Raw genomic sequence first — 27,872 nt, 5'->3', positions numbered from 1 at the left:
GATTTAATTCGCACAAAAAAATATTTTAAAATATTGATAAACAATCATTTGTTTATAAGGCCCATAAATAACAAGAACTATAAACGTTTATTATATGTGGGAATGATATGACTAATGTCAGAGGTTTGGCAATTCTGTCATAAATAGGAAGGAAATTATTTATCTTTATATTTTGGAAACGTTAAGACAAGGTAATGTATTATACAGGTTGGTGAAAATTAGGTCTCTCACTCTCCTCATCTCGGCATCACAACTTATGCAATAAAGTGAGAGACCTCCTGGATTTATGCACAATTTAACATGTATTGAAACTTGCTTTTTATATTTATAAGATGTATGATTGCGATATATGTTTGTCTTTGTCGTTTTAAAATATTTACTTCATAAAATGAAAAAATGAAGATTCAAATGTACATTGATGTGACGGCAACACAACGACACAGAAATCACACAGCCTTCAACAAAAGACAGGTGACACAACGACACAGAAATCATACGGCCTTCAGCAAAAGACAGGACACTAAACAGTATGCCGAGCTCTAAATTTTGTCTGGTTTAAAGGACAGAAATGTGCTAGTAAAGCCTCGAAAATACGTTCCTTTAACGTTCTTAATACATAAACATGTATACAAATTTATTTCTATTTCTTCCGTATGTATTTTACCCAATCATAATAAAAATCGGAACCCCAACAGAAAATTAAAAAAAAAAAGAAGAGACGAACAAGTTTACGAGCAAACAAAAAGAAACGGATTGGAAATCAGCTTACTCATGCTTTTCCCAATTAGAAAAAAATCCATTGGTGCATGTGAAGTCAAATGATTTAACTTCGTGTTTATGCTTTCGGAGATTATAGGTTAAATAAAGTGTACTTGGAATTAAATATTATACAAAAAACGACGTAAACAAATACACGTAAGAAAATTAAATAGAAATTTTAAATAACAATTTGATTCGATCCTCTTTTGTGTTATACATCTTAGACTATAGGTGGAAAACGCTTTAAATGAAGATAGTGAAAGTTTGGACAAGTTTCCTGTCAGATAAGATTTGAAGTATTTACGTATATAAAACCTTCATAATTGTGGTTTATCATTTATAGCTTATTGAATGATACATACCTTGTTGACAGGCTAACGACTGCAAACGCTAAAATGAGAATACAAATTCTCATTGCTGTTCTTTGCCTTACGACAGTGCAATCCTTGCGGAGAAAATCAGGTAAGGGGCTCATTTTTTTTTATTTAAAGGATGACCATTTTATACTCTAGAGGGGACATTTTTTTCTGAATTTTGCTAATATTTGCCGCGGCCATGTCACCTTGGTCGCATTTAGTTTCATTCAGCATTTTGTTCGATTTTTCTCTGGAAAAGTTTATTATTTTTTTCAATATGCTTTATGTTAAAAAATCTGTTAACGTCCCAATCGTTTCACTGTTGCAATTATGACTTATTAATAATTTTTATAATTTTTAGATGGTACACATATTCACTGGCTCACACAATAACACGGATATTAGAAAACTTATTAACAAGATTAGTATGCAGTATTTTTGTATATACATGTACATGTATATCTGTCTTCATACTTTTATGAAAATCAAAAAATAAAAGTTTTATACCATAAAAAACACGTATTTAGACCGTTGATATATATAATTTGTAGCATTATTTCTGTTTGAACCATTTTTACCTATTGTTTATTTATTTTCCCGATTAATAGTTATTCGTCATGTTTCTTACCTACAATGTACCTACCTAGTCCTCATTTGCCCGGAGGCACATAGGGCAAGGAAATCCTCGTGTCAGATGCTGTTTTATGAGAAGGGGAGATTACCCCCTAGCTCAACCTCCAACCTTGTGGACCAGGGTTATTTGTTTATGGTTTTCCTTCAAATAGATAGATGCCTTCCTCGGCTTATCCATTGATTTTGATTTTAAAGTTTTCTTCTCTTTTCTTCTCTCTTAGTTTCCGTAACCTGGCTAAGACCCTCTCCAGGCGGACTATTTCACCCATAGTCTGGGCAAGGTTAAGGAGTGCTAGGGCATGACCACATACCAATGGGCCTACACACTGCATTTTTGGGGCCCTTGCTGCTCCGATATCCCCATGCAGAGGCTATGTACTGGCAGGAAAGACTTACGCACTTGGCTTTCTTTTCGCAAAAAATATTGTTAGCCAGCGGCATAAGACATCCATAGGACAGTCCCGTACACTAGACGCATAACATTACCCTGTGATGCATTACCATCACCAACACACTACGTTATGTTTCAGCGCCCAATCATTTTCTATTCTTTCTTTTTGTTTTTGCCTATTTTTTTTTATTCTGTATTTGTCTAGACATTTATTCTGCGCTGTTTGCCCATTATTCTCCATTTTTGTAAACCCCTTCCAGACCCTCATGTAAGAACAATAAGAGTCAATTCGTACCTCGTCCTCAATGCGTCAACAGTGATACATTGTAAACTGGAGAGGACCCTTTTTCTTCTCTCGCTATTGAAGCTCGATCGGATCCCTAGATGGTTGTTTGTTAGCCGTACGTTATTTGCGTTATGTACAAAATGTACTGTGTCCTAAATTTTCACAAATACGTACAAAGTAGCATCACCATAATATATATTACAGTTTGATAATAACATTTATTTAACAGGTCCTAAATGTAACAAGAAAAGTGGTCCAGTTTGTGCTCAAAACGGGAAAACTTATAAACATCAATGTGCTGCAATTAGGAGGTACGTATACATACATGCATACGTATAATACATTTTATAAAGTGTCCGGAACACACTTAACAAGTTAATGTCACGAATAGTCAGGATTTGATGTACTCATGCATGATTAAGGATCCCTACACTTATTTGACAATATAAAAAGCAAAGGACTCTTGTATTGCTGTTCTTATCTCATAATGTCACATTGAGGCCTTCAACACGGAACAAAAGGCTTTCATGCAACGGAGAGAGCAATTTAGCAAGTATATTGTGGTTATGTGAAATACACTACATGTATCTTTTCAAAATGATTAATGATGCACGCTCATATAGTTTAAAAAGCAATACAGTGAAAACTGTTTAAACAAACCTCTTCGGGACTGCAGATTTTGTTCGGTTTTGGCCAATGTTCGGTTTTATCAGGTTCACAGCGCATACAATTTGATATGACGGTGCTTTAGAACATGTTTGGTTTATGCAGGATTCGGTTTAGCCAGGTTTCACTGTATTTGAAAATCTTATAAAATACTTGTTAGTTTTTCATGATAGTTTTTGAAAGAAAAACGGCGCCATTGCTAAATGTTAGAAAATTTAGTGAGAATTATTTCCCGCCAAATTTTCAATTGATAATATCTTAAAAAACAAAACATGACACGGATTGTCATTTGTTTCTTCTTTTCACGTTTATTTATTTATATGCTATCAATTCATAATGGTCTTTTAAAACGCTTTAGATTACTTTAAGACAGACCACTGAACATCTATAAACATGAAATACTGATTATAAATAACTTTTGAATGAGACTGTCAAAGAATGGCCTCCATAGAAAACAAAATCGTTGTTATATTTATTTTTTATTTCAGAGGATTAGAGATAGGGTGTAAACACGAGTGTCCGTGTACACCATGTGCCTGTACGAAGAACTACACACCTGTATGTGGAGTAGACGGGAACACATATTCCAACATCTGTCAGGCAAGGTGCAAGTAAGTATGGAATCCGCAGACGTTCATGTTTATCTCCGGGTTTTATTCAGGTTTTACTCTGATAACTTCTTCCAAAGCCAAATTTTATAAGCTGTACATGTTAATATGGCAACCACTTGATCACGTTGTCAAAAACACGCATTAAAGATAACTTTGTCCAAACGAAATGTAAAACCTTAAATATGTTGACCGGGAAATTTAGATGGTTACGACCATTTTAAAGATTTTAAGTCTTTGTAGCTAATATAGGAATGATTGAATATTTATATTATTATTAAACATTAAGCAAAAGAAACACTTTATTGATGTTCTTCATCTCAAACTTACAGTGAGGTGTTCAACATGACGCAAAAGCGTACACCTCACTGCTAGCTAGTAAAAGCCAGCCTGTAACATTCGTTTTAAGCGCAATTCTTTTCTTGTTGTCGAAAATGCTACATCTGTGCATGCTTTATTTACAGAGGAATAAAGGCACGATGTCAGCGTGAATGTCCCTGTAAGCCATTGAAATCATGTGATACATGTGGGAAGAGAAAAAAGCCCGTATGTGGTGCCGATGGAGTAACTTACAAAAATGGATGTTCGGCAAAATGCCGGTGAGTACTTTTCCGTTTAAATTAGGTCGCTAAAAACTGTCATATCTTTGTGTGTGTGTTTTTCTTCGGTACTGGACGATTTGGGGCACAGTGGTTTTGATATTCACAATCGGAATTTTAGACCAGGTTTCAGGCAATTAAAAAGATAACGTTTTCTTCCTGATAAATGAACAATATTTAAGGAATGACTGTAATATTTTTTTCTGTCTATGAAGAAATAACACAACAAATTTGGTGCACACTGAATAACGCGCGTAGCGGGTTATTTAACAGTGTGCACCACATTTTTTATGTTATTTCGAATAGACAGAAAAAAATATTACAGTCATTTCTTATAATTTAATTCTAAATTCCATTTTAAACTGTAGGAAACCATGAAAAACGTTGATGACGTCACGGTCACATGACTAAATTATGTCTATGGGATGATTACAAAATAACGCCACGGTCAACCAATCAGAAGACGCGTTACATCCAAAATTAAATTATTCTAATATGGACTAAAATTTTATTTGATACACATTCTTCACTAAAACTAAATTATTGATACTAGCTTAAATTGGGATCCAGATATGTGTTTTATAAGAATTGCACTGTTAGGGATCGTTTTGACGGTGCCAGTATGCCGGTATTTATATCTTACTAATTTAATTTTGTTTACAGTGGTGTAAAGTTGATGTGTAAAGGTATGTGTCCGTGTGAAGGACCTTGAAGTTCTCTGTGTGACTGTAGTTACTTTTCTCACTATTATTATTTTTGTTTTTACAGTGGTGTGAAGTTGACGTGTAAAGGTATGTGTCCGTGTGAAGGACTGCCGCCGTGTGCCTGCAGAAAAGATTACAGCCCTGTGTGTGGCGCTGACGGAAGGACATACGAAAATGAATGCTTAGCAGGTTGCAAGTAAGCACTTTAATGGAAATAAATGATAAAAATTATTAGTCCGAGATTACTCTGACGTCCAATGGCTGTTTTACCAGACAAGCTTGGGTCATGGGGCGTCAGAGCTCGTCCCATATCAAAAAGTTGATATTTGCCCGTCCAAAATAGATGCGCTGGTTCGTCGCTTCTAGTGCCAACTAACGGCCTTGGAATTATATAAATCGGGTACCAATTTGTTCATTTTTCATTTATCTCTTCATTTATGTAAGCTTCACCTACCTGCCACCCTTTATTTTCTTATATTCAGACAGTTTTCACAGTGACCCATCGATTTCTGCATTTTGACTTTCATTTTCAAAGATTATCACGTGACCACGAGAAAAAAAGTGATGATTTATGCAAATGACCATAATCTAACACCTCGTTCATTTACGATGCAAGTAATCTAAATGTCCGAGACCTTCCGACTGTTATCGTGGTTGGCTACTAAATGCTTAATACCGATCTCCTCTAAAGGAGGTGAAAACTAGTGGTTGGTCACTAAAGTTAACTACCGATCTCCTATAAAGGAGGTAAAAAAACATAAATATTTGCATATTTGCGTTCCGAGGTCTCGAAACTTGACGTCCATTTGAAAATAAAAATAAAAATGTCTGAAACGATGGGTCACTGTGAAAACTGTCTGTATATAAGAAAATAAAGGGTGGCAGGTAATGAAGAGATAAATGAAAAATGAACAAATTGATACCCGATTTATTTAATTCCAAGGCCGTTAGTTGGCACCAATAGCGACGAAGTAGCGCATCTATTTTGGACGGGCAAATATCCTCTTTTTGATATGGGACGAGCTCTTGACGTCCGACGGCCCCAGCTTGTCTGGCAAAACAGCCGTTGGACGTCAAAGTAATCTCGGACTTAAAAATGATGTGCTGCAAAGTTTATAATAGATTACCACTTAGACTAACTTTTCTGACAATTCTGCATGGTCAGTGGAAACGGAAATCATACAAAATCTTTTATTTTTTTATTATTATAGAATACGAAATTTAAGTTCGAATATTGTCATGTGCTCGTGACGTCATGAACGTTTTTCATGATATATACTCCTTAAAAATGAAATTGAGTGGTTTATTCAAAGGTGTTCACCACATTTTTTGGGTTATTTCGAATAGACATAAAAACCTAACAGTCATTTCTTAATTGTATACTGTGCATTGTATGTGCATTTCACTAAAATTTCAAAATTGAAATACTGAATATTGCTTACGATGTCTAGTACATGTACCAAGATGAAGTTTATCGGCATGTTAAAACTAACGTTAATGATATCGCATGTTAGTTATAATGCATTTTCTTCTTCTTTCAACATGTATTTAAACATATTTCAGTCTTGCTACAAAAACTGGCATATCAGTTTCTTACGTGTTTTAGTAGGGATTCATATTACTCAATATCTTGTTTTTGCACGGCAATTGTTCACTAGTGTTTCTCTTTTTCTTTTGACCGTGTTGTTGTTTATTCTTTTTTTCAGTAACGAGTTTCAATTGCCCCTTCCGGTATTTTCCAAAAAGGAATTTAAAATTTACTTTAATGCAAATTGTCTTCTCTGATGTCATTTTTTTCATATCAAGTTCAAACATCTTAAGAAACACCTTCTTTTGATAAATGTTCTTAAGAGAGAAACTAAACAAATAAGATTCTAGATAACATTTGCATGGAAAGGGTACTTTTTTTAACCATTTCTACAAAAGCATGCTTTCTTTCTTGAATGTCTTTTTCTACGCTTTATCACAGAAATTCGACTGTTTCATGCAACAATGAATGTCCGTGCCTGGCATGTGGATGCAAACCAAGAAGGAAACCAGTTTGTGGCAGAAATGGAAAATCATACATGAGTAGATGTTTAGCTAAATGCGAGTAAGTTATAGACAATAGACTTTGAAAAAATTTCTCAACTTACACAATGTCTTACTTTTGCTTTTCCAAGTCAAAAGTTATAAGTTGTTGTGTAAACAAACTATAATTTGTAAATATCGTATTACAAACGTGGCTTTAAATGAACATTTTGTTATAAATGAAAAATGGTTATTAATTTGGGTGCTTTTATCATCATTTTATAATTACTTGATAATCATAAAATAAAATATTAAATTTATTTTGACAGTGGAACTAAACCTAGATGTAAAGGAGATTGTCCTTGTGAAGGTCAAACAAAAGCACAGGATATAAGATGTCTCTGTAACCGGAAGTTCCAACCAGTCTGCGGCAGAGATGGGAAAACTTACAACAACCCTTGCATGGCGAAATGCTCGTGAGTATTTTTATTTTAAAAAGCTTTAAATTGTCAATATTTTTCTAAAACATTCGAAATTGTAAATTTTAAGTTCGAAGACTAACTTAAAAGCCGTACCTTAACCTATAATGGTATACTTTTATAAATTGTTACTTGGATGGAGGCACTCATACCACATCTTCCTATATCTTTTCTATTATATTTTTTGAAATAGAAGAGTTTGATACACAAAACTTGTATACCTTTGTCCGTTGAAAATGTTTGTCCAAGACATAAATGGAAGCGAAAATTGTTAAAATGGGATGAACTGGGAGCGGGGATAGATCATATTCAGATTGAATATAAAAAAGGATTTGTGGTATGATTGCCAATGAGACAACTCTCAACAAGAGACCAAAATGACACATACATTAACAACTATAGGTCACTGTGAAAGTTGCTTTTGGGTTATTGATTTTGTTCTAGCTTTTTGGTAAACTGGTTTAGAAATATCATACGATTTACCTTTCGAATATTCTAGTATCGAAAGTATAGGTGTCTTCATTTTCATAAAAAAAATCAATATATAACACTATATAAGATTTTAACACATAATCATAATTCTAAGGGTTTTAAGTCTTCCCCAAAATTATTCCTTACTTTTAATTTGCCATTTTTATCATTACAGAAGAGCTAAAATACAATGCAAAGGCCAATGTCCATGCAGGGAAGAAAAGTTATGTAGATGTACCAGAGAACGGAAACCAGTTTGTGGACGAGATGGCAAAACATACAACAATAACTGCATGGCGGAATGTCGGTAAGTATATGTATACACTCAAACTAGTACAACTCATGTTTCATTTAAGAAATGAACCTCATCCCACGAACATTAAGTGCAACATATTTTATCATTAGGGTTTAACGGGACAAATAGTTTAACTTGAGACTAGGATGTATCTTTATCTAGATGAAAAGCAAAAGCAAATACTCCTGTGGAATAAAATAAAGCAAACAATAGTTTTTTTTCGCATTTTGTAGAAACGTTTCAGTTGAATGTGAAGGTGAATGTCCATGTAGTCTAAGATCAGACAGGTTATGTTTGTGTACCAGAGAACGGAAACCAGTCTGTGGAACTGATGGTAAAACATACAGCAACAAATGTATGGCGAAATGTCAGTAAGTCAATTCATAAATTAAACCGATTCAAATTTAATTAAATTCCAGTCTGCATAAGGTTGTTTCATGCACATCAGAAGTCTGGTAAGGAACGTTTTGATATCACATTCGTCATTAGTTTAGGTTAGCAGGAGTGCGACCATCCATATATGTCAATGCTTCAAACGTAAACAAAGATGACTGCCTCGTTTTGAATATCAAGACATTTATTGTCTCGTCATTTTGACGTGGAAAGTTTTAGTCTCGAATGTAACTTATATATAATTGAGTTCCACAAAAATGCTTTTGTTCCATGTACTAGTATACCGAATGACAATAACGATTTAATAGTTTCGTGCGTTGTCCGAAGTAAAGTTCTTTTCTGAATTAATATCTCCATCAGGAAAACTCAAACCCAAATAATCAATACCCAAGGATGTATATGACCAAATCAAGCGCAGACCTATATGTAGTCATATTAATCCAAGGAAATTGGAACCTCAGATTCTTAAGCATTTCTAATGTCATGAACGGAAAAACTGTAAAAACCTTGTTAAATATTATATAAGTACTGAAACAGTGATAACTTAGTTGGCGATACCCTTGGAAACTAATAGTTTACAAGCAGTTATATTGACCCAAGAAGAAAGTAACAATAAAAAGAAAAATTAATGCATCTATCGATCTCTGTGTATGTTGAGAGGTTTCAACTCACTTTATGATAATTATACTTATCTTTCAGTGATGTAGCCATTTCGTGTAATGGAGAGTGTCCATGTACAAAACCTTGCATTTGTACAATGGACTACAGACCTGTTTGTGGCATCAACAATAAGACATACAGCAATAAGTGCAATGCCGACTGCGAAAATACTCAAATTGCATGCGATGGGGAATGCCCTTGCAGAAAGCCTTGTATATGTACCCTAGATTATCGACCTGTATGTGGAACTAACGGCGAAACATTTGGAAACAAGTGTAATGCCGATTGCGCTAATGCTGACGTGGCTTGTAATGGCGAGTGCCCCTGTAAAAGCAAATCCTGTATTTGTACTATGGACTATCAACCAGTTTGTGGAACAAACGGGAAGACCTATGGGAACAAATGCAACGCTGGCTGTGATCAAACAAAGGTTGCATGCAATGGTGAATGTCCTTGTAAAGGCACATGCGCATGCTCAAAGGAATATACTCCAGTGTGTGGTACCAATGATGAAACATATTTAAATAAATGTGAAGCTGACTGCGTTGGGGTGGGTGTGGCCTGTAAAGAAGAATGTCCATGTCGAAATACAACTGACCAGTGTGTATGCACAATGGATTACACACCCGTATGTGGAACAAATGGCCAGACATATGGAAATAGATGCGGGGCGGATTGTGCTAGGGCTATCATCGCATGTGATGGAGAATGTCCATGCAAAGACGTCAAAAAACCTTGTCTTTGCACGATGGATTACAGACCAGTCTGTGGTGTTAATGGACGGACGTATGGTAACAAATGCCAGGCTGGTTGCGATGGAGCTAGTGTCGTTTGTGATAGTGAATGTCCTTGTGGAAATACAAAACGGCCTTGTATATGTACATTGGACTATAGACCTGTATGTGGTGTTGATGGGAAGACATATGGTAACAAATGTGGGGCTGACTGTGCCGATGTTGAAGTGGAATGTAATGGCGAGTGTCCTTGTCGGAGATTGTGCCAATGTACCAGAGAGTATAAACCTGTCTGTGGAAGTGACAAGAAAACATACAGTAATAAATGTTTAGCAGCATGCAAGTTAGTATTTACAAGCATCATTTTCTTATCGATTCCGAATTAGTATGTGTATGAGTCACGCATTTAAAATTAGCATTGTTTAAAAACTTTGTTATCATTTCGGAGAAATAGTAATTTTAAGTAGAAATGTCAAAGTTTCTCCCTGGACTGTCAATTATAATGAATTGCACAAGAGCTTAGGTTTCATACAGGATTAATTATTTGAAAGTAATTTTGAATGTGATCCTCAAAAATATGTTTATTTAAATTTGCTTTCTAAATATTTAGATTTTCGTTCGAAAACATATTCTATTTCCATGAAAAGGCTTATCATCTGTAATGTGAAGTACATGAAAACTTAAAACACCCAAGTGAAATTATGCACAAGCTGACTCAGGCTTTATATGCCTTTGATAAAAAATCTTTACTTTTTCCGAACGATTTCAGCATTTCATAAATATTTAGTTTACATAGAGGGAACAGACAATGATGTTTTATGACAAAACAGAAGTGCTGAATATTGGGAGGATGATATTATCGAGGACACAAATGTCCACCATTTGTGGCTTTGACCTTGTGCTTGTAAAACCTCGTCGAATGTATCAGGCTAAGAGTTTAATATTGCATTCCGTCTGCATCAGACACCTTATTGGCTTAATGGAGCTTCAATAAGTAGGTTTGATGCTTTGATATTAAATTTTGAAATAGTGTATGCCCTTCGACTAATAATGTTTAATGACCTTGGTGTCTAACATATTTTATCAGTCATTATCGTTAAATATTCGGAAGTAAAAGTTGAGTAACGTTTTTATCTTTTGTATTTTTATTTTTCATTTCCTTAACAGTAATGCAGAGCTCCTCTGTAATGACACATGTCCTTGTAAAGCCCCTTGTTACTGTATGGCTAGCTATGACCCTGTCTGTGGTGTTAACAACAGAACATATGACAACGAATGTGGAGCAGGCTGTGATAATACTGCTGTTGCATGTAAAGGAGAGTGCCCATGTACGAGCATCAGAACACCATGCGTTTGTACACTTGACTATCGCCCTGTATGTGGTGTTAATGGCCAAACATATGGGAACAAATGTGGTGCTGATTGTGCGGAAGTTGACCTTTCATGTAACGGAGAATGTCCATGTAATAAAAGTGAAGCCTGTATCTGTACAATGGAGTTTAGACAAGTCTGTGGAGTAAACGGAGAATCGTACGATAACAAATGCCAGGCCGATTGTGAAGGTGTCGAGATCGCATGTAATGGTGAATGTCCGTGTAGGAGGAACAACCGATTGTGTCAATGTACTAGAGAATATAAACCTGTATGTGGAACTGACGGGAAGACGTATAATAACAAATGTATGGCTGAATGCAAGTAAGTTAAATGTAAATAATATATAAACCTGTATGTGGAACTGATGGAAAGACCTATATAACAAATGTATGGCTGAATGCAAGTAAGTTAAATGTAAATAATATATAAACCTGTATGTGGAACTGACGGGAAGACCTATAATAACAAATGTATGGCTGAATGCAAGTAAGTTAAATGTAAATAATATATAAACCTGTATGTGGAACTGACGGGAAGACCTATAATAACAAATGTATGGCTGAATGCAAGTAAGTTAAATGTAAATCATATAGAGAAACTTGATGAAAATCATTTTTTATATGTGGCTTGACTGTTCAGGTTTTTATAGTTCCTCTTTTAAAAGTTGATGTTGTGTTTTCCTCGGTTTTAGTTTGTACCCCGGATTTGTTTTCTCTTTGTAAATTTATGAATTTTGAACAGTGGTATGCTATTGTTGTCTTTATTTGATACTAGTAATCTCGAGAATAGTTTTCATGCGTTTTGTTACATATTACCACAACAATAAGTTGGCCTGTAGGACTCAAATGGCTTAACGCATCCATAAAGTCGACAAATACGATGTTGAACAAAATTCATCATTTTGTAAACAAATATATAACTAATGTCAGACACTAGTGTAAATTTTGATACAACAACAGTTACATTATTTATCAGTTTGTTTTTTTCAATGAATGATTGTCCCTTTGGTATCCTTCCCCTCTTTGGTTTTTATTTTCGATCTATGAGTGACTGTCCCTTTGGTATCTTTCGCCCTCTTTTTGGTTTTTATTTTCGATCTATGAGTGACTGTCTCTTTGGTATCTTTACCCCTCTTTGCTATCTTTCCCCCTCTTTGGTATCTTTCCTCCTCTTTGGTTTTTATTTTCGATCTATGAGTGATTGTCCCTTTGGTATCTTTCCCCCTCTTTGGTATTTATTTTCGATCTATGAGTGATTGTCCCTTTGGTATCCTTCCCCTCTTTGGTTTTTATTTTCGATCTATGAGTGACTGTCCCTTTGGTATCTTTCCCCCTCTTTGGTTTTTATTTTCGATCTATGAGTGATTGTCCCTTTGGTATCTTTCACCCTCTTTTGTTTTTATTTTCGATCTATGAGTGATTGTCCCTTTGGTATCTTTCCCCCTCTTTGGTTTATATTTTCGATCTATGAGTGACTGTCCCTTCGGTATCTTTCCCCCACTTTGGTTTTTATTTTCGATCTATGAGTGACTGTCCCTTTGGTATATTTCCCCCTCTTTGGTTTTTATTTTCGATCTATGAGTGATTGTCCCTTTGGTATCTTTCCCCCTCTTTGGTTTTTGTTTTCGATCTATGAGTGATTGTCCCTTTGGTATCTTTCCCCCTCTTTGGTTTTTATTTTCGATCTATGAGTGATTGTCCCTTTGGTATCTTTCCCCCTCTTTGGTTTTTATTTTCGATCTATGAGTGACTGTCCCTTCGGTATCTTTCCCCTCTTTGGTTTTTATTTTCGATCTATGAGTGACTGTCTCTTTGGTATCTTTCCCCCTCTTTGGTTTTTATTTTCGATCTATGAGTGACTGTGTCTTTGGTATCTTTTCCCCTCTTAGGTATCTTTCCCCCTCTTTGGTTTTTATTTTCGATCTATGAGTGATTGTCCCTTTGGTATCTTTCCCCCTCTTTGGTTTTTATTTTCGATCTATGAGTGACTGTCTCTTTGGTATCTTTCCTCCTCTTTGGTATCTTTCTCCCTCTTTGGTTTTTATTTTCGATCTATGAGTGATTGTCCCTTTGGTATCTTTCCCCCTCTTTGTTTTTTTTTTTCGATCTATGATTGACTGTCCTTTTGGTATCTTTCCCCCTCTTTGGTTTTTATTTTCGATCTATGAGTGATTGTCCCTTTGGTATCTTTCCCCCTCTTTGGTTTTTATTTTCGATCTATGAGTGATTGTCCCTTTGGTATCTTTCCCCCTCTTTGGTTTTTATTTTCGATCTATGAGTGATTGTCCCTTTGGTATCTTTCCCCCTCTTTGGTTTTTATTTTCGATCTATGAGTGATTGTCCCTTTGGTATCTTTCCCCCTCTTTGTTTTTTTTTTTTTCGATCTATGAGTGACTGTCCTTTTGGTATCTTTCCCCCTCTTTGGTTTTTATTTTCGATCTATGAGTGACTGTGTCTTTGGTATCTTTTCCCCTCTTTGGTATCTTTCCCCCTCTTTGGTTTTTATTTTCGATCTATGAGTGATTGTCCCTTTGGTATCTTTCCCCCTCTTTGGTTTTTATTTTCGATCTATGAGTGACTGTCTCTTTGGTATCTTTCCTCCTCTTTGGTATCTTTCTCCCTCTTTGGTTTTTATTTTCGATCTATGAGTGATTGTCCCTTTGGTATCTTTCCCCCTCTTTGTTTTTTTTTTCGATCTATGATTGACTGTCCTTTTGGTATCTTTCCCCCTCTTTGGTTTTTATTTTCGATCTATGAGTGATTGTCCCTTTGGTATCTTTCCCCCTCTTTGTTTTTTTTTTTTGATCTATGAGTGACTGTCCTTTTGGTATCTTTCCCCCTCTTTGGTTTTTATTTTCGATCTATGAGTGACTGTGTCTTTGGTATCTTTTCCCCTCTTTGGTATCTTTCCCCCTCTTTGGTTTTTATTTTCGATCTATGAGTGATTGTCCCTTTGGTATCTTTCCCCCTCTTTGGTTTTTATTTTCGATCTATGAGTGACTGTCTCTTTGGTATCTTTACCCCTCTTTGCTATCTTTCCCCCTCTTTGGTATCTTTCCTCCTCTTTGGTTTTTATTTTCGATCTATGAGTGATTGTCCCTTTGGTATCTTTCCCCCTCTTTGGTATTTATTTTCGATCTATGAGTGATTGTCCCTTTGGTATCCTTCCCCTCTTTGGTTTTTATTTTCGATCTATGAGTGACTGTCCCTTTGGTATCTTTCCTCCTCTTTGGTATCTTTCTCCCTCTTTGGTTTTTATTTTCGATCTATGAGTGATTGTCCCTTTGGTATCTTTCCCTCTCTTTGTTTTTTTTTTCGATCTATGATTGACTGTCCTTTTGGTATCTTTCCCCCTCTTTGGTTTTTATTTTCGATCTATGAGTGACTGTCTCTTTGGTATCTTTCACCCTCTTGGTATCTTTCTCCCTCTTTGGTTTTTATTTTCGATCTATGAGTGATTGTCCCTTTGGTATCTTTCCCCCTCTTTGGTTTTTATTTTCGATCTATGAGTGACTGTCTCTTTGGTATCTTTCCCCCTCTTTGGTTTTTATTTTCAATCTATGAGTGATTGTCTCTTTGGTATCTTTACCCCTTTTTGGTATCTTTCCCCCTCTTTGGTATCTTTCCCCCTCTTTGATATCTTTCCCCCTCTTTGGTTTTTATTTTCGATCTATGAGTGATTGTCCCTTTGGTATCTTTCCCCTTCTTTGGTTTTTTTTTCGATCTATGAGTGACTGTCCTTTTGGTATCTTTCCCCCTCTTTGGTTTTTATTTTCGATCTATGAGTGACTGTCTCTTTGGTATCTTTCCCCCTCTTTGGTTTTTATTTTCGATCTATGAGTGATTGTCCCTTTGGTATCTTTCCCCCTCTTTGTTTTTTTTTTCGATCTATGAGTGATTGTCCCTTTGGTATCTTTCCGCCTTTTGGTTTTTATTTTCGATCTCTGAGTGATTGTCCCTTTGGTATCTTTCCCCCTCTTTGGTTTTTATTTTCGATCTATGAGTGATTGTCCCTTTGGTATCTTTCCCCCTCTTTGGTTTTTTTTCGATCTATGAGTGATTGTCCCTTTGGTATCTTTCCCCCTCTTTGGTTTTTATTTTCGATCTATGAGTGATTGTCCCTTTGGTATCTTTCCCCCTCTTTGGTTTTTTTTTCGATCTATGAGTGATTGTCCCTTTGGTATCTTTCCCCCTCTTTGGTTTTTTTTTTCGACCTATGAGTGACTGTCTCTTTGGTATCTTTCCTCCTCTTTGGTTTTTATTTTCGATCTATGAGTGATTGTCCCTTTGGTATCTTTCCCCCTCTTTGGTTTTTATTTTCGATCTATGAGTGACTGTCTCTTTGGTATCTTTCCTCCTCTTTGGTTTTTATTTTCGATCTATGAGTGACTGTCCCTTTTGTATCTTTCCACCTCTTTGGTTTTTATTTTCGATCTATGAGTGACTGTCTCTTTGGTATCTTTCCTCCTCTTTGGTTTTTATTTTCGATCTATGAGTGATTGTTCCTTTGGTATCTTTCCCCCTCTTTGGTTTTTATCTTCGATCTATGAGTGACTGTCTCTTTGGTATCTTTCCTCCTCTTTGGTATCTTTCCCCCTCTTTGGTTTTTATTTTCGATCTATGAGTGACTGTCTCTTTGGTATCTTTACCCCTCTTTGGTATCTTTCCCCCTCTTTGATATCTTTCCCCCTCTTTGGTATCTTTCCCCCTCTTTGGTATCCTTCCCCTCTTTGGTTTTTATTTTCGATCTATGAGTGATTGTCCCTTTGGTATCTTTCCCCCTCTTTGGTTTTTATTTTCGATCTATGAGTGACTGTCTCTTTGGTATCTTTCCTCCTCTTTGGTTTTTATTTTCGATCTATGAGTGATTGTCCTTTTGGTATCTTTCCCCCTCTTTGGTTTTTATTTTCGATCTATGAGTGACTGTCTCTTTGGTATCTTTCCTCCTCTGGTTTTTATTTTCGATCTATGAGTGACTGTCCCTTTGGTATCTTTCCACCTCTTTGGTTTTTATTTTCGATCTATGAGTGATTGTCCCTTTGGTATCTTTCCCCCTCTTTGGTTTTTATTTTCGATCTATGAGTGACTGTCTCTTTGGTATCTTTCCTCCTCTTTGTTATCTTTACCCCTCTTTGGTATCTTTCCCCCTCTTTGGTATCTTTCCCCCTCTTTGGTATCTTTCTCCCTCTTTGGTATCTTTACCCCTCTTTGGTATCTTTCCCCCTCTTTGGTTTTTATTTTCGATCTATGAGTGACTGTCTCTTTGGTATCTTTCCTCCTCTTTGGTATCTTTCACCCTCTTTGGTATCTTTCCCCCTCTTTGGTATCTTTCCCCCTCTTTGGTATCTTTCCCCCTCTTTGGTATCTTTCCCCCTCTTTGGTATCTTTCTCCCTCTTTGGTATCTTTACCCCTCTTTGGTATCTTTCCCCCTCTTTGGTATCTTTCCCCCTCTTTGGTTTTTATTTTCGATCTATGAGTGACTGTCTCTTTGGTATCTTTCCCCCTCTTTGGTATCTTTCACCCTCTTTGGTATCTTTCCCCCTCTTTGGTATCTTTCCCCCTCTTTGGTATCTTTCCCCCTCTTTGGTATCTTTACCCCTCTTTGGTATCTTTCCCCCTCTTTGGTATCTTTACCCCTCTTTGGTATCTTTCCCCCTCTTTGGTATCTTTACCCCTCTTTGGTATCTTTCCCCCTCTTTGGTTTTTATTTTCGATCTATGAGTGATTGTCCCTTTGGTATCTTTCCCCCTCTTTGGTTTTTATTTTCGATCTATGAGTGACTGTCTCTTTGGTATCTTTCCTCCTCTTTGGTATCTTTCCCCCTCTTTGGTATCTTTCCCCCTCTTTTGTATCTTTCCCCCTCTTTGGTTTTTATTTTCGATCTATGAGTGATTGTCCCTTTGGTATCTTTCCCCCTCTTTGGTTTTTATTTTCGATCTATGAGTGACCGTCTCTTTGGTATCTTTCCTCCTCTTTTGTATCTTTACCCCTCTTTGGTATCTTTCCCCCTCTTTTGTATCTTTACCCCTCTTCGGTATCTTTCCTCCTCTTTGACATTAGTTTTGTCATTCATATGTCAATTAAGACGTCTCTCATCCTCGCTATGTATATCTCGAATGATTTTTGAAAGTAAAATAATAAAAAATACTGATCTCCAAGGAAAATTCAAACGGAAGCACCTGATCAAATGATAAAAACAAAAACCCAAACACACCAAACGAATGGAAATTAACTGTCATATTCCCGACATGGTACAAACATATCCGTATATAGAAAATTGTGGATTCAACCTGGTTTAACAGCTAGCTTGAAAGACAGTTTGACTCATGTTTCTATATTATAGAGGTACACAGATCCAGTGTGACGGTAAATGTCCTTGTACAAGATCCTCAGAAAACTTTTGTGTTTGTACACTGGACTATTCACCGGTGTGTGGGACAAACAACCAAACGTACGGGAACAAGTGTGGAGCAGATTGTGCTAGAATACCTATAGCTTGTAACGGTGAATGTCCTTGTAGGAAGGAATGTATTTGTACAATGGATTACAGACCTGTATGTGGAGTTGATGGGACAACTTATGGGAATAAATGTGGAGCTGATTGTCAGTAAGTATCTTAAATTTAGAAACCCGCAATGAAAAATTATGATAACTAATGAATGTTTCATTTGGTTATTTTTCAACACTTATTTGTCTTTTGGTCGATTTTAGCCATGACATAGTTAGTTCGTTTCCGTTTTAAAGGTTCAAATATCTCGTTGGTATCTTTTTTTTTTTATCTCTTTGACCTTTTTATCTTTTGTTGATTCTAGCGTCACTGATGAGTCTTTTGTAGACGAAACGCACGTCTGGCGTAAATACAAATTTTAATCCTGGTACAGGTATATATTTTGAGTAAATAAAAACAACCACTGGGTCGATGTCACCGCTGGTGGAGTTTTTATTACCCGAGGGTATTACCAGCCTAGTACGTAGTCAGCACTTATGTGTTTACATGAATTAACATTGATATAATCATGATTATAAATTAACTGTTTACAAAACTTTTTTTTTAAACAAAGGCTTTTCTACCTAAGGAATTATAGATAACCTTAACCGCATTTGGCAGTTTTAGGAATTTTTGGTCCTCAATGCTCTTCAACTTTGTACTTTATTTGGCCTTTTTAACTATTTTTTTATTCGAGCGTCATTGATGAGTCTTTTGAAGACGAAACGCTCATCTGGCGTAAATATAAAATTGCAATCCTGGTACTTTTTCTATGATGAGTTTATTTACAACCACTGGGTCGATGTCACTGCTTGTGAAGTTTTTTTCCCCCAAGGGTATTACCAGCCCGGTACGTAGTCAGCACTTATGTGTGTACATGAATTATCATAGATATAATCAAAGGTATAAATTATCGTTTACAAAACTTTGAATTTTTGAAATATTAAGACTTTTTTCCTCAGACATAGGTAACCTTAGCTGTATGTGTCAAAACGTTTAGGAACGTTTAGTTCTCAATACTCTTTTACTTCGTACTTTACTTGGCCTTTTAAACTTTTTTTTTATTCGAGCGTCATTGATGAGTCTTTTGTAGACGATACTCGAGTCTGGCGTATATACAAAATTGTAATCCTGGTTTCTATGACGAGCTTGTTGTGTGAGTAACCTTTCCCTCCTGAAAACAATCAAACCAGGAAACCAATGGCACGATGAATAAATAATAAAATAAATGCTTTTTGCAGAAATGTTCCGATTGAATGTCAAGGTGAATGTCCATGTATAAAAGAAAAGTTATGTAGGTGTACCAGAGAACGTAAACCAGTCTGCGGACGTGATGGAAAAACATACAGCAACAGATGTATGGCAGAATGTCGGTAGGTTGATTTCACAGTAATCAAAATTGTATGCATTTTTGTGTAAATCAAATTGCAGTTTTCGAAGTTAGTCGTGATTGCAAATTTATTTTCTCTTGGAAGTGTTTGCGTGAAAGTGTTTTGCGCTTTGTATTCATCTTATTAGTGAGTTACGCCTTTTTTTACTGATTTTTTTCTTCTTTTTTTTAACTTATGTTGTGCTGTTACACCACTGTCCAATGTATGGGGAGGATTGAGCGCTTAGCGCTCACAAACATGTTTAACCCCGGCTCATTCTTTATGAGCCAGTTCAAAGCCAAGAGCCTTTAGCTCAGCGGTTGTCGTTGGTTCATGTCTGTCATATTTGTTTTTCGTACATTGTTTTCATAAATTAAGCCGTTAGTTTCAATTGAATTGTTTTGGCGTATACTAGCTGACAAAACAGTATATGCTTTTGTAACTGTTGAGGGCTGTTCGGTTGCCTATTATTGCTTACATCCACTTCATTTGAACTTGTTCGAATATATATGTCTCATTGGCATATCACAGCTCCTTATTATCAAATTCAAGTTCACTTTTTTAACACAACATTTTGAATATTTGATTTGTTATACACTGCAACCTGTATAGCTATATTCAACTAACTAAAAGAAACAACAAACAAGTAAAGGACTGCCTATTATGTATCAACTTTCGTGAGTTTTCAATATTTGACGCTATCCAATTATCTATCGAGACGAACTTTGAAAACTGTCGACGATAATACAACCCGATAAACATACATATATAGATATATAACAAAAATCAAACAGTTGCAAACGTATACTGACACATTTGTTTAAAATTGTTTTATTTCATATTTTAAATTAAAAGTATATGTATGTCATCGTTTTACCTGTGTAAGAGTGATTTTATTGGACCGAATTAGTCAACAAAATGGGGGTTTTCCTCGTGGCTCCCTTGTTTCACATTTCAATACTGACTTTTTTCTAATGATATGATACAGTATCTCAAACATGTGAATGTCCTACTTTCTTACAGAGATGCACAGATTCAATGTGAGGGAGAATGTCCATGTAAAAGTTCTGAGGACAATTTGTGTATTTGTACAATGGACTATTCACCAGTATGTGGAATCAACAACCAAACGTACGGGAACAAGTGTGGAGCAGATTGTGCCAGCACACATATAGCTTGTAACGGTGAATGTCCATGTAGGAAGGAATGTATTTGTACAATGGATTACAGACCTGTATGTGGAGTTGATGGGACAACTTATGGGAACAAATGTGGTGCCGATTGTCAGTACGTACAAACATTGTAGAAACCTGCAAAGACAAATTATGACAACAAAACAAATGTCTTCCTATTTTGTTGGTTTTTTAACACTTTTATTTGTCTTTTGGCCGTTTTCAGCCATGGCATAGTTAGTTCGTTTTCGTTTTATGGGTTCAAATATCTCGTTGGTATCTTTTTTTATCTCTTTGTTTTAAAATTGAAGAAATGAGTTTTGTGAGCTGTATTTGGCAAAAGATTTAGGAAATTTTGGTCCTCAATGCTCTCCTACTTCGTACTTTGTGACCTTTTTATCCTTTTTTGTTCGATCATCACTGATGAGTCTTTCGTAGACGAAACGCGTGTCTGGCGTAAATACAAATTTCAATCCTAGTTAATATGGTGAGTTTATTGTTTATTGTGTAAGTAATTTATTTTCCCCCTGAAAACAATTATACAAGAGAACCCATGGCACGTTGAATAGACAATTAAAGAAACAAATATTGTTTTGCTTTTTGCAGAAATGTTTCGATTGAATGCCAAGGTAAATGTCCATGTAGAAAAGAAAAGTTATGTAGGTGTACCAGAGAACGGAAACCAGTCTGCGGACGTGACGGCAAAACATACAGCAACAGATGTATGGCAGAATGTCGGTAAGTTGATTTTCAATTATCAAAATTGTATGCATTCCGGCTGTAAATCAAATTGCAGTGTTCGAAGTTAGTGGTAATTGCAAATTTATTTTCTGGTGGAAGTGTTTGCATCAAAGTGTTTGGTGCTTTGTTTTCATCTGATTAGTTACGCCTTTTTTTACTGATTTGATTTTCTTTTAACTAATGTTGTGCTGTTACACCACTTTCCATGGTATGGGGAGGATTGAACGGTCAGCGCTCACAAACATGTTTAACCCCGGCTCATTCGTCATGAGCCCAGTTCAAAGTCAAGAGCCTGTAGCTTAGCGGTTGTCGTTGGTTTATGTCTGTCATATTTGTTGTTCATACATTGTTTTGTTATAAATTAGGCAGTTAGTTTCAAATGAATTGTGTGGGCGTTTAATAGCTGACAAAACAGTATGTGATTTTTTAATTGTTTATGGCTGTTCATTTGCTCATTATTGCTTACATCCACTTCATTTCAACTTGGTCGGATAGTTGTCTCATTGGCTATACCACATCTCTTTATTATCATAAATATAACCGTCAAATTCAAGTCCACTTTTTTGACACATCATTTTGAATATTTGATTTGTAATATACTGAAACCTATATTCAACTACCAAAATAAACAACAAACCAGTTTATTATGTATCAACATTTCGTGTGTTTTCAATACTTGACGCCATCCAATTATCTATCGATATGAACTTTGCAAACTGTCGACGGTTATACAACCCGATATAAACACACATATATATACATGTATAAAACAAAAATCGAGCAGTTGCAAACTTATATTGACAAATTTGTTAAGGTTTGTTTGATTTCATATTTTGAATTAATAATATATGTATGTCATCGTTTTACCTGTGTAAGAGTGATTTTTAGTGGGCCGAATTAGTCAACAAAATCTTTTTTCCTCGTGGTTCCCTTGTTTCCCATTTCAATACTGGTTTTTGTTTAATGATAGGATAAAATATTTACAACATGTGACTACTTCCTTTTTATAGAGACGCACATATTCAATGTGAAGGAGAATGTCCTTGTGACAGTTCTGTGGTCAATTTATGTGTTTGTACAAGGGACTATACCCCAGTATGTGGGATCAACAACCAAACGTACGGGAACAAGTGTGGAGCAGATTGTGCCAGTACGGCTATAGCTTGTAATGGTGAATGTCCATGTAGGAAGGAATGTATTTGTACAATGGATTACAGACCTGTATGTGGAGTTGATGGGACAACTTATGGGAACAAATGTGGTGCCGATTGTCAGTACGTACCTCCATGGTGGGACGGACTTTTTTTAATTTTTATTACAGGTTTCAGAAATTTAAAGAAAAATTCTTCAAATATCATTTTTTTTTTGCCAAAAAAAAGGGGGATGGGGGTCAATTCTGAACAGCATGGTGTATTGCAAAAAAGCGGAAAATTGAATATAAATTCGCATCATATCACCAATTCTAAGTTATTTGACTACATTAATTCTATGTCAGAAACCTATTATGTGTCAAATATTTGATTACAATCCAAATTCAGACCTGTATCAAGCGGGAATATTGGCACCATTTTTGTCCCAACTGTTCAGGGTTGAACCTCTGCGGTCGTATCCAGCTGCGCTAGGCGAAGTAATTTATTCAAAACTGAATACATAAGAATATCTATATAAGCCAAGAAAGGACTGGCAGTGTTCTTGTATTTCTAATTCTTGATCATCAATCAGAACCATTCTTGCAAAACTTATTTCAAATCTAAAAATCGCGTTTGTTTGGAATTTACAATAAGTAACTGTTGAGAATTAACAAACATAAAAAGACACTTTATAAATAGCATGCTTCCGACGCTATGTCTTTTTTTTTTTACCTTCATCAGGAACGCTCAAAGCCAAACAAATTTTAAGAGCTACTTTACCAAAAAAAAGACAAAAAATAATAGCCTAATTCATCAAAGGTGAGCTTTGACCAAGAGAGTTGAAACCATATGTTTTTAATGACATCTTAATTTATAAACGAATAATAAGGGAAAGTTTAAGGTGCTATCAGAATTGAGTCGAACATGTGTGTTACTACATGTATATCGTGTACTGTACTTGACGTATGAAATTTTATATGTATAGGGTACTTCATTGAATGCCCGAGCACCTAATATTACGGATATTGTACATGGATTTATTATTCAGTCATAAATGGGTGTTTTTGTTGTTTCTTTGGGATGTATTTTGTTTATGAAACCATATCTGTCGCTCCGAGAGAGGGAGTTTTTAATATCGGTAAAATAACGTTGCCTTCGTTTGATATTGTGTGTCCGTTTGTTCTTAAGAACTATGCGACAAATTCTGGAAATGTGGTACCAAGCTTCATGTGATACGTTTACACATCCATCTTGTTTATCAAAATTAGTATTGACCAAATGCTTATACATTTGATATAATAATAATGAATAGCTCACGGTATACCGGTATATTGTTCCTTCAAACCGCAACTTCTGTTTCCCTTGACACTCTTTGTCTGAACTTTGTTAGGTTTTGTGCATTCATATTTGATACAACTATCTAGATTAGTAGTGTTTGCTAATGCGTTTCATATAATTATGTGTCACTTGTTTTTATAAAGTGAAATATTAAAAGCATCATGCAATCAGCATATTTTAAAGAAAATTGGTACCGTTAATGTTATTACTACCACTGGGTCGATGCCTCTGCTGGTGGACTGTTAGTCCCCGAGGGTGTCACCAGCCCAGTAGCCAGTACTTTGTTACTGGCATGAAAATACGGATTTGTTGTGTTATTAAAATTTGCTGTATCTCCCTCGTGCAAAGCTCTGATTCCTTTCACGGATTTGGCTATACTTTTTGGACCTTTTGGATTATAGCTCTTCATCTTTTATTTAAGCTTTGGATTTCAAATATTTCGGCCACGAGCATCACTGAAGAGACATATATTGTCGAAATGCGCATCTGGTCAGGAAAATTGGTACCGTTAATGTTATTAAAGAAATTTTAAAGGTTAAAAAAACTTATACATATATCTGATTACATCGTCTGCGTGCGTTTGTGTTTAGTTTTCAAAGAGTTGATTCCACAAAAACTTAACCATTCTTTCATGCGATCAATCAACTTTGTTTTATGCTAGTAACAAATTTGTCTTACGGAAACATTTAATTCAGGGAACTCGTAGAACGTAGACTAAACCATTATAAAAACACAATATTTTGCTTTTTTTGCAGAAATGCAGAGATTGAATGTCAAGGTGAATGTCCATGTAGAAAAGAAAAGTTATGTAGGTGTACCAGAGAACGGAAACCAGTCTGCGGACGTGACGGAAAAACATACAGCAACGGTTGCATGGCGGAGTGTCAGTAAGTTAATTTCAAACTTATCAAAATTACAAAAGTGTTGTATTAACGGTTTTTATATCTAGTTATAGTATACATGTTTATAAGTAAGGACACGAGATAATAACTTGTGTATCACGTGACTGGTAATTTTCGCAGGTTAATACCGATTAAACCAGCCTCTTGCCAACTTAGAACTGGCCAAGTCCTAATGATATTTGGACTAATAAATAATTGATACGTTTTCATAAAGGTATAATTTTACCATTTATTAATAGGACAAAATGTAAAAGATAAGTGATGTACTTTTGTTTACAGAGGTGCACAGATTCAGTGTAAAGGAGAATGTCCTTGTACGAGATCCTTGGAAGGTTTTTGTCCTTGTACAATGGACTATTCACCGGTGTGTGGAACCAACAACCAAACATACGGGAACAAGTGTGGAGCGGATTGTGCCAGTACACCTATAGCTTGTAACGAAGAATGTCCATGCAGAAAAGAAAAGTTAATATGTAGGTGTACTAGGGAACGTAAACCGGTCTGCGGACGTGATGGAAAAAGCTACAGCAACACTTGTATGGCAGAGTGTCAGTAAGTTGATTTCATAGTTGCATGAATTCCTATAGTGAAATAAGATATTAGTTTTTTAATAAAGTCGTGATTGCACGTGTTTTTGTTTCTTGGAGTGATTTCATCATCGGTGATCGTGTATATTATTTGTCCCCTCAAAATTATGTGTCACAATTGCATAATAACTATTCGTTCACATCGTACTTTAATCAGTATAATTTCACAATAACTAGTATAAGACATGGAGTTATTGATTGATTTATGTGCTATAATAATGATAATAAGCTGTATGTAATGATATGTAAGTATGATAGTGCACTTTTTTTCTTTCAATCTTCAAAACGGATAAACTATTTAATCTCCGACATTTTGGATTTTTCTAAAGAAAAAGATATTTGGGGATCAAAAGTCATTAGTGTGTGTTACAGAAGAGCTAAAACACTTTTTGGTCATTTAAGACATACAGTACTAACAAATAAGTTTTACAAAATCGGACAAAATCTTAACTTTTCCTTCCTGTAGAAATGTTGAGATTGAATGTGAAGGTGAATGTCCATGTAGAAAAGAAAAGTTGTGTAGGTGTACCAGAGAACGGAAACCAGTCTGCGGACGTGACGGCAAAACATACAGCAACAAGTGTATGGCGGAATGTCAGTAAGTTAGTTTTTAAGTTGTTAAAATTAAATTAATTCCCTGAATGAAATATGCAAAATAGGTTAAAGAATATAACACCAATTACAATTTTCATTTTACCTTGAATTCCTTACAGAATATGAAAAATAATTAAACCAGTGAATGTTATTCTAACTGCAGAATTATGAAAATGTCAATCTTAGTGGAAGGGGAAAATTAATCACATTCTAGAGCATGGGATAAGTTTCATTCTATTATATTTTAAGGAATGTAGATATCAAATGCGAAAAAGAATGCCCATGCAGGAAACAAAAACTGTGTAAGTGTACCAGAGAACGGAAACTTGTCTGTGGAAAAAATGGAAAGACGTACGCAAACAGATGCATGGCAGATTGCAAGTGAGTATAAGATATTTACTTCATAACACCTACTCCACCTAACCTAACAACAAATAGTAAAACAAACAAACAAAAAAGTGAACATAAAAAACGTAGATGTCTTTGTCGACGATCATATCTGCGTTCAGAAGATTAAAGACATGTGTAATGTATTGATATTTTTTTTAAGGGCTAATGGAGTCGATTGTGAAGGTCGGTGTCCTTGTAAAGCGTCAAGGGCATGTAAATGTACTAAGGAAAGGAAACTTGTTTGTGGAATAGATGACAAGACATATAGTAATAGATGTTTGGCTGAGTGTCGGTGAGTTCACGAAACACTGGAATAATATCTTTCAATTCAACACTTTTGATTTATTTCGCCTAACAAAAACGTGCTTTCAACTACACAAATCCATTCTTGAATACATCAGAGCAACAAAAAGTAAAATCACAAAAATACTGAACTCCGAGGAAAATTCAAAACGGAATCCTTAATCAAATGGCAAAATCATAAACTCAAACACATCAAACACATCAAACGGATTGATAACAACAAACTGTCACTGACTTAAAAATATCTTAGCTTATTACACAATTGGATTTTTTCTTGATACTGATTCGACACGCTATGAAAACGAATATCGCTCACAAAAGGAAGATTTTTTTAATTTTGTAACATCAGTACATTTGTTGCAGCAAAACTTTTAAAGCCGACACTATGAAATTAAAATGAAATTGCCATGAAAATTGAAAAGAGACCCTAACATAACAACCAAAACTATCCACTTTTGCATTTGCTTACGGAAATTGAATATTATGTTTAGATTTAGAACACTGTTATATGAACTGAAATTTACAAAACAAATACATCATTTGAATTATGCAATCCAACATATAACCTGTTCTATGAAACTTACGAAAAACCACAGGTATAATATTTATAGAATAACTAATCGAAGAATTCAAATAGAGAAAAATATTCAACGAGTGACCGAACAACACATTAATTCACGAATGCGCGCAGCGCATGAGTTAATTAACAGTGTTATTCGGTCACGAGTTGAATATTTTCCGATATTTGAATTCTTTGATTTATTTTTTTATTACATTGGCAAATGGCTTTTTTTTATGAAATTAAGGTAGAAAAAGTAAGGAACTATATCTTTTTTTACGCATTCACAATTTGTTTTGATCCGACGTTATCGACGTCTTGACAACGCATATTGTTGTATGACGTCAAAGGAGTGAAATAACCTCGTTTATTTCACATGTGAAATTATCGGGTTTTATTTCACTGGGAAATCAATGTAATTCATTGCAACCAATGTAATAAGGAGACTTACTTAAAGAGAAGTTAAATTTATCATAATGCTTCGTTATATTTTTAATGTAGATCAAACTATGCATGTAATGTCATCTCTTCAAATCTTTCTTTTTTTATTTCAGTGATGTGACCGTTGCATGTGAAGGACGATGTCCTTGTTGAGACCCATCTATCAACATTTTCATACCAATATTTTAAATACCTATTACTGTTTGTCGTTTTATCAACATATTTTATTTTTTTATACCTCATTTTATTATATTGTTCATTGTTATAAATGTGCTTTTAAAAATGTAAAACGATTTTTATGTACCTGCTTTTATAATATGAAGTATTATAATTAATAAAGCTTACAGAGCTATACGAATTATAGGTTTCTTCCTTCCTTTATTCACGAAATAACAAACAGCAGCAACGATAACTCGTGGCGTAACGTCATTGATATCATG

The 27,872-nt window shown here is 35.3% G+C and overlaps 1 protein-coding gene across 19 annotated transcripts; it reads left to right on the top strand.

Moving 5' to 3' along the window:
- Positions 1-76: 76 nt before the first annotated feature.
- LOC139491960 (serine protease inhibitor Kazal-type 5-like) lies at positions 77-27,793 on the top strand. 19 transcript variants are annotated; one of them, XM_071279929.1, is made up of 23 exons: positions 169-191; positions 1,133-1,221; positions 2,655-2,736; positions 3,580-3,702; positions 4,164-4,298; positions 5,067-5,198; positions 6,972-7,094; positions 7,342-7,488; positions 8,138-8,269; positions 8,491-8,628; positions 9,350-10,387; positions 11,212-11,739; positions 17,762-18,025; positions 19,147-19,278; positions 20,299-20,562; positions 21,054-21,185; positions 22,199-22,462; positions 24,412-24,543; positions 24,838-25,110; positions 25,612-25,743; positions 25,989-26,120; positions 26,290-26,421; positions 27,546-27,793. In XM_071279929.1, the coding sequence occupies exons 2-23, from the start codon at positions 1,155-1,157 to the stop codon at positions 27,583-27,585; spliced, it is 4,542 nt and encodes a 1,513-aa protein (XP_071136030.1). In that variant the 5' UTR covers positions 169-191; positions 1,133-1,154; the 3' UTR covers positions 27,586-27,793. The 19 variants fall into 19 exon arrangements, with proteins under 19 accessions (XP_071136033.1, XP_071136046.1, XP_071136031.1 ...); XM_071279930.1 differs by lacking the exon at positions 6,972-7,094 and having other exon boundaries at positions 90-191; XM_071279932.1 differs by lacking the exons at positions 6,972-7,094; positions 26,290-26,421 and having other exon boundaries at positions 77-191.
- Positions 27,794-27,872: the final 79 nt, after the last annotated feature.

The sequence above is a fragment of the Mytilus edulis genome, chromosome 10, assembly GCF_963676685.1.
Source record: "Mytilus edulis chromosome 10, xbMytEdul2.2, whole genome shotgun sequence".
Taxonomy (NCBI): domain Eukaryota; kingdom Metazoa; phylum Mollusca; class Bivalvia; order Mytilida; family Mytilidae; genus Mytilus; species Mytilus edulis.
The sequence above is the reverse complement of the archived record's forward strand: the minus strand, read 5'-3'. Positions and strand labels throughout refer to the sequence as shown.